Here is an 8290-nt window from a genome sequence, read left to right as displayed (position 1 = left end):
TGGATGTCTAAGGGGGGACCATTATAGAGCAGTTTTTGCCACGAATTGGTCCCCCGGGGGACTACTTCAGAGGGGGGACCGGACCGGATCCTACACCGCGTTTGTCATAGTTTAGCCGCGAGAAAAACAGGGGATCTTACCCCGAGTTGACATCAAAACTTCCAAGTTCTCTCCCTTAAAATGTGCGATACGAAAAGAATTGCTGTGAAGTTAAATGGAGCATTTATATCAAGACTTTTGACAAAATGTGATTTTAATCGTATAAAAGTGAACGAAATTTGTGGAAACAGTAACCTTTCTACTTTCAGAGACAATTTCAGTGATTGTTCTTAGAGAAATTCAAATAAAAAGTAATAGTTTCTTGGGTGTTTTTGTGTGCGGTAGGGGTAGACAAAATCATAAACCCAAAGAACAGATCTGTCACATTCATTTTGAATCATCCATTTCATGTGTCAAAATGGTATCGTTCTGTGCTTATAATTACCTGTTCAAAATTCAGCATCAACAGTACCCCCGTCACCTAGGTAGTAGTGCCACAGTTAACTACATTAATAATTGAATACCGTTTAAATAGCTACAGTTCGCTCTCTCATCATACAATCTACTGTATTTAGACCAGGTAGTATGTGAAATGGGGAAAACATTTCCCACTCAGACAACCCTTTTACTCATTCACATACACGTCAAGATTAAGCACAACCCAAAACCTGCCAACCGATACTAGCACACAGAATTTGTTTTAAAAAGAAAACAGAAAAAAAGAAGAAAAAAAGTTTACACTCATGAGGGGATTGAACCCATGACCGCTGGGCTCGATGCACCACGTCTTATCCACTCTACTAGTACTACAGTGGCTTCTGATGCGAAACGACTATGAAAGAAATACATAGCACGCATGAATGGGATCTCGCACCGATTGAAATCTTTGGTGATCAATATCTGCTATTTTTACTCAAATGACTGTGCTTAAAATGTAACGATGGCCTGACTATGCGTGGCATGAACACACACACATCAACTGGTGAGCATGTATTTAGAAATGGCCGTCTACAGAGCGTAGACACAATTTGACAAGAAAACAAACACCTTCCTCCTGTGACAAAAAGAGCGGGTTGTGTCCCTCCTAATTAATACATTGCTCTGGTTGATTTCTCGCGTCCAGCGTCAACAGTACAATTTATCTTTAAGCGTCATTCAGCGCGGCCGACGCCATATTTTTCCTCTCGTTACACGATGCCTGGAAAACAAAAGTACTCGTCATAATCTGACACGCAGATACAGGGACGCTTTGTGGGCAGTAGCCTTAACCTACCGTTGTGCTGTTACTTGAATTTACACATATTACACATCCATAAAACTAATAACCAATCAGCCGGTTAGTCACTAACGAATAGCTTGACTACCACATAAACAAGCTCTCGAAATTCGTTTGATTTCGTCGATGCCGTTCCGTGTTAGAGTGTACCAAGCGATTGAACTGAGCTGATGCAGCGGACTTACAACAGTCGTTGCCGATGACTCCGTGAGAGCCATCTTTGCACATGCATCTTCCCGAGTCACAGAACATTGTTGCGCCGCAGGTAGCGTTTGTTGTACATGCCAGCCCCACTTGTCCACTTGCAACGGCGACTGAAAATGACATGTTAGCAGATCATTAGCCTCAAAATCAGTCACATCATTAAAGGCACCATCCTTCTCCTGTACACCATCACGGCATCAGTTATCAACAAGTCCAGAATGGATCCCCTAAAACGGGAGTATGACTGCCAAATTGGTAGGGAAACAACAGGCATACACGGACAAATCTATGAACGCACATGAAGAAAAAGGATGTTTTATTCATCCATTTGTGATTTTGTTTTAAGCTCTGGTACTAGAGGGGAAGTTTAGAAAGTTTGAATGCACGTAGCCGGGGCGTAGGTGTGGCACACACTTACCTGTGGTGATCCTGGGGTTGAATGATTAAGTCGGTACAAACCGCAATCGGTTAAATGGTGTTTGCTTTCTAAGAGCTGACATTTTACAATGTTTGGTGGCTTGTCGTCACACCAGGTTTTTTTGTAGGGGAAGCATTTCGTCTTTTGTTTCATTTTTATCGACCGAGGCCGCAAAGTTGTAACAAAGGGCGATATACTCCTCGAGGACCAACACAAACATGCTGGTCTGGCAACAAGCCACCTAACCTTGTTTTTGTCATCATTATGGCGGTGCAAATGTACGCACAATCACCGAAACGGAGCCTAATTCTTAGAATGCAATTCAGGGCCCCAAAGCGTGTCCGAAGTTTGAGCGATCGCGTCATACTTTGCGTCGTTTGGCTTACAGTCTAAAAACAGACAGAGCTGCCATTTACATTCAGTTTTCACATTGCTTCATTTGCGCTTGCGTACGCGACTACTCACCACAAGTACCGCCCTTAGGACCGAGGTATCCAGCGGCACACTGACAAGTTCCTCCACCGCTAGGACATTGCAGATTGCCTGTTGTACCACAGGCTGTGGTCGCACTGCCGGCATTGCATAGGTATCCTACCCTTTGAGCTGGTATGTCTGTAACACAAAGGACCAAGGATGCACACACACACACACACACACACACACACACACACACACACACACACACACACACGCACGCACACACACACACACACACACACACACGCGCGCACACACGCACGCACGCACGCGCGCGCAAGAGCAACAGCGAGATAGCAATAGTATAAGCTACTGTGAATCCAAACATCACATCTCTTGAAATTCTTGAGAACACTCCTTACTCTTCCAGCAATACAAATAATAATATGTTTATGTTTTTTTCCGCTGTGTTTTTTTGTTTGTTTTGTATTCTGATTGTGAGGCAAATGCATCCCTCTTTCCTTTTAAATTTACTACAATCATTTAAAAGACAACTCATGTAAACCTGGTAACGCACATCAAGCCATGTAGTAATTTCCATTTCTACAAAGATAACTTTTGAACTTGTAATAAAGCAACCGATTAAACTACCACTCGTGGATCCCTAAGAGATCTAGTGAACTCAAGTGAACACGATGGCAGATAAATGGTCAAAGATCGCCGAAAAAGGTGCTCGAGAAAGAACTTAGAGGAATAAGAATAACATGATTTGGCCGGAGAGAGAATAGAGTAGCGAATAAGAGAATAGTGGACTAATCTCCAAAAACGAGCAGCTTTAATATCTTCAACAAAAATGTCAGGTGACTTAACTTCTTCTTCTTCTTCTGCGTTCGTGGACTGAAACTCCCACGTACACTCGTGTTTTTGCACGAGTGGAATTTTACGTGTATGGCCGTTTTTACCCCGCCATTAAGGCAGCCATACGCCGCTTTCGGAGGAAGCATGCTGGGTATTTTCGTGTTTCTATAACCCACCGAACTCTGACATGGATTACAGGATCTTTTCCGTGCGCACTTGGTCTTGTGCTTGCGTGTACACACGAAGGGGGATAAGCCACTAGCAGGTCTGCACATAAGTTGACCTGGGAGATCGGAAAAATCTCCACACTTAACCCACCAGGCGGCAGCGACCGGGATTCGAACCCTCGACCTTCCGATTAAGAGGCCGACGTCTTACCACCACGCCACAGCGCCCGTCGGGTGACTTAACAAAAAAGCAACAATAAAGTTAAGTTAACTTCAACAGTTAACCTTCTAGCTCCATTTATTTATTTATTTACCAATTATTAGTGTTACTTACCAGAACATTCCCCCGTGGAAAGATCCACTACTTGTCCGGTAGAACATTTGCACACTCCGTACACCTGACTGCAGAACATTCCATTTCCACAGCTGTTGCTGCTGCACGCTGCCCCCCATTTGCCGGCTGTTGCATCTGTATTTTTTATTATAAGCTCTCTTATTAACACATTTTCAAGTTACGCTGTCACTGAGACAACAGATATCAAATGTCTGCTACCATCGCGAAGAGTGGGCTATATGATCATGGTGTCGTAATTAAAAAAAACAAATAACAAAAACAAAATATAAACAAAAAATTGTCTAATTTGTTCTTCTATTCTGGTACATTTGTTCAATATTAACTAAATGTTTTCAGGCAGGCTAGGATTCGGGACGATTTGTGTGTGTGTGTATGTATGTATGTATGTGTGTGTGTGTATGTATGTGTGTGTGTGTGTGTGTGTGTGCTTCCGTGTGTGTGTGTGTGTGCACGTGCGTGCATGCGTGTGTGTGTGTGTGTGAATGTGCGTGTGTGTGTGTGTGTGTGTGCGCGTTAGTGTGTATGAGGGTCTGTTCGTCTGTGGGTGCCTGTGTCTCTGTGTACATTTACATAGACTCTCATTGAAAATACTGAACAGATGTTCATGAAATTGTCCATGTGAAATCTTCCAGACACTATCCCCACACGTGGGGTTTTTTCTACTTTTTTTCCACAAATGTCTTTGATGACGTCATATCCGTCCATTTAAAAACGTAAAGGCCGCACTGTGGCGACCTCATTTTAAATCAAATTCATTGAACTATATCAAACGATATTTGATCCGATCAAAAACAACCCCAGTGAAATTATTTCATCAACATTCCCATTGTGCACAGAAACAACTTAAGTTGGTAATTATTAGTATGTGACCAAGTGGATGGATGGTTTTATCCCGTGTAAAACGCCTGGCCACATCTGGAATGGTGAGCCGTTCTGTTTACACGGGAGGAGTATGTCTTTAAGTTTTTTATGATTTGCATCGAGTAGGTACGTCATGACTGTCATACTTCGCATCCTTCTCTTGTTCGAAGAAGTATGTTGTATCAGTTTAAACTCCCAGTACTTACAAATGCTAGTTACAAAGCGAAAGAAACTTAAAGGCACAGTAAGCCTCCCGTAAGCCATCACAGATACTGTCAGGCTTTTACACACAGTACAAACACCCTTCCATTTGAACGCTCACCAAACGGGAACATCCTAGGTGCCCTACGTAAAGAGCGAGCAATTTTAAAAGAATTAATTTTGCGCCGATTGCTCAGAGACAATCGGACCGTGGTGCGTTTTGGCGCTAGACCTAACTTTTAAAATCTAAATAATAAATTGACAGCTTCTTACACAAACATTCTTAAATCATAAAAGAATTCTTTTTTCATCAAGACAAGATCAGTACAATTCGAAGTCGTGAAAGTTTGAAAACAGAAAAGCCCGGAAGCAGGGTCACGCAAGGTCGTGGTTCTCGTAGCAGACGACGGTAATGGTTAGTTGGTTGGTTTTTGGGTTTTAATGTCCCTTCAGCAGATGCTAGCTGCTATTCGAGACCGATGCAGAAGACGACGGTAATACTTATCGCCAGTTCCTCTGAACAGTCAAAAGCCATCGCTATAGTTATTGTGAACCACAGCCGTTTGTTTCGTGCATAGTCAGAGGTACATAATAACGTGCTATTGCAGATAAGCTTACAGCAAGTCGCATTCAAATTACTAACAGACGACTACATTGTGAAAAAGGAAAACTGGATCACACGGATTCACGATGGCTCAGGGGTAAGATAAACCACGCAAACATAAATTCTTTGAAAATTGCTCGCTCTTTACGGAGGGCACCTAGGATGTTCTCAAGCGGTGAGCGTTTAAATGAAAGGGTGTTTGTACTGTGTGTAAAAGCCTGACAGTATCTGTGATGGTTTATGGGAGGCTTACTGTGCCTTTAAGATATACACATATAATATCTCTCTCTCTCTCTCTCTCTCTCTCTCTCTCTCTCTCTCTCTCACACACACACACACACACACACACAAACAAACACACACACACACACACACACACCTCCACCACTACTGACCGCATTTTCCATCCGATGTTGCAGTGTAGAGAGACGATTTGCACACGCAAACCCTTGTAACGCTGCTGCACTCAGCCCCAGCAACACAACGGTGATCATAACCAGGCTCGTCACATATCGCGCCGTGCTGGACAGCTGAAAATTCATATAACACAGATTGTTTGGTTTAAACAAGATTTAATCAATTTTGTATCAAGACATAAACAATATATGGCAAATAGGATTTTTCACTCAAGCATATATTATTTTTGTATTTTTAAAAGTAATTACTTTCGATTTCATAAGTGTGCATTCAAAAAACAAAACAAAACAATTTTGTGTTCATAGAAATAGGTCGTGAAAATGTTTGTCGAAACGCAAAATAAACGCTACAGATATCGTCATCTCAACTTCATAAACACAAAAAGCACACTTATAACCATTCCTTTAAACACTGGCCTGAACTTCTGAATTTATTTTCTATCCTTGCCTTCTTGCGAATCAAATCCGTTTGGGCACGTTCAAGAATGTACACCTTTCAAGTTACTCACCACAAGTGCCTGTTACCGTGTCACAAGCGAGAAGTATTTGGGGGTGGACGCAAGAATCAGCACTGGTGCACGGCTCACCCAGGTCTCTGTCTGCGGATTGCACACCTGTAGGTGTTAGAGAAAAGATAATTATCGCTGAATTGTGAACATACATAGTTTGCTACCAACTTTGCTTTTGTATAAAAAAAAGCAAAATAACACTTACAAGACAAGTGCACACCTGTAAGTATTAGAGCAATAATCATTGTCACTAAACTGTGAACATGCATAGTTTGCTACCATCTATTTTTTGTGTATGAAAAATGCAAATCGACACTTAAAAGACAAGTGCACACCTGTAGGTATTAGAGCAATAATCATTGTCACTAAACTGTGAACTTTGCTACCATCTATTTTTTGTGCATGAAAAATGCAAAACGACACTTAAAAGACAAGTGCACACCTGTAGGTATTAGAGCAATAATCATTGTCACTAAACTGTGAACATACATAGTTTGCTACCATCTATTTTTGTGTATGAAAAATGCAAAACGACATTTAAAAGATGCAATAACAGTCAAATATATTTAGAAAAATAACAGCTTAAAAAAAATCACAAACAAGGTTTTTTCGAGGAAAATATTTGTCATTGAGTCATATACCTCTGTTGATAGGATCGATATCTACCACTTTACCCAGCCCCGTAACGGGTAATCTCCATACTAGGCGACATTCAGCTACTCTAATACAGGACGTGCTACTCCGTCTGGCAATTATTTTAATCAGTTGCCACTTAGTCACCGTTACAGAGATGGGGTCGAACAAAGTTAAGGCGCCCATTACGGGTGGAAGTTGAGGCAATAGTGCACAGTTTATAGGAAGTGCATATGGTAAACTTCCATCACGCGGTCTACTCATGCTATTAATTTGCTTAGCCAATAAACATGAACCATCCACGAACTGACCTATCACTGGCCGCTGGCATCCCCCCTTTGTCTCACAGAGATGCTACCCACGCTAAGCGTCTTCACTTGCCAGGCTGTAAACGAAGCGTACAGATCGTATCATCGAGTTCCCCCCCCCCTCCCACCTCTTCCCCGGTGCAGCATTCAGCTTCCTTGATCCTGTTTTATTATCTCCACTTTATAGGTCTAAATAATTGGTTAGATTAATGATAACAATGGACAAAGAGGCGGTATATGTATAGTAATATTAAGCGTTTCCCAGGAACAGTTTCTGTTATTCCTTTTTGTTTTCTTCCACATGACATCTGACATGACATGATAGTCTCACAATGCCACAGATTCACAGATTTTAAAAACAACGCTGCTCTAGCATTTCTAGTACATTGTCCCATGCACGAGATAAACACGTGATTTTCGGAAGTGTCAGTAATAGTAAATACAATTATGGCAAAATTCCTTGCTAAAATGTTTAATTCGATCCTTTTTTGCATTTTCTTAATTTGTGAAAGATATGTTTAAATTTCCCCACGCCTTATTTTCAGTGCAAATGTTTAGCCCTGCATGGAACCAAAGCAACGGGGCTCCTTCATCATCATAATTTCTAATTTTGGAAAATCAAAAACTAGAACAAGAGGCACGCACCTGCAACAACCAACATGAGAAGAAGCGACGTCAGATCGAAAAAGCCCATGGTCATGTTGTGCCGTTCTCAGTCTTTCTTTCCTCTTCCTTTCTGGCTTCGGTTGATTTGTTTTATTTTTAGTATATCTAAACGTACTTCCGCGTCCTTGTAGTTTCCAGAAGACGATAGGACCAAGTTGTAGCTCGCACCGCAATTTATATATGTCTGCGTGTCCATGGCTACGGTCTAGTAAACAACCGGGACATGAGCTAGGTCGTCACAACCATTCCCGAGAAACTCTCTTTTTCGGGAAGGGCGGTTATATTGTTTGCAGTGTCAGTGTACAATACAAGAAAAATAACGTATTGAAAACGGAGATTGTTTGGAAAAAAAACCGCA

General features: G+C 41.7%; 1 protein-coding gene across 1 annotated transcript in view; it reads right to left on the bottom strand.

Moving 5' to 3' along the window:
* Positions 1-8088, bottom strand: part of LOC138964522 (cell death abnormality protein 1-like) — a 15007-nt gene extending 6919 nt beyond the window's left edge. The window contains exons 1-6 of the mRNA XM_070336507.1: positions 7912-8088; positions 6326-6430; positions 5796-5930; positions 3714-3848; positions 2403-2549; positions 1501-1629 (exon numbers count right to left, since the gene is read on the bottom strand). Coding sequence (XP_070192608.1) covers positions 1501-1629; positions 2403-2549; positions 3714-3848; positions 5796-5930; positions 6326-6430; positions 7912-7966 — 706 coding nt within the window. The 5' untranslated portion in view covers positions 7967-8088. The remainder of the gene's footprint in view (positions 1-1500; positions 1630-2402; positions 2550-3713; positions 3849-5795; positions 5931-6325; positions 6431-7911) is intronic.
* Between the last annotated feature and the right edge of the window lie 202 nt (positions 8089-8290).

Source organism: Littorina saxatilis, linkage group LG4, assembly GCF_037325665.1.
Source record: "Littorina saxatilis isolate snail1 linkage group LG4, US_GU_Lsax_2.0, whole genome shotgun sequence".
NCBI classification, from domain to species: Eukaryota; Metazoa; Mollusca; class Gastropoda; order Littorinimorpha; family Littorinidae; genus Littorina; species Littorina saxatilis.
The sequence above is the reverse complement of the archived record's forward strand: the minus strand, read 5'-3'. Positions and strand labels throughout refer to the sequence as shown.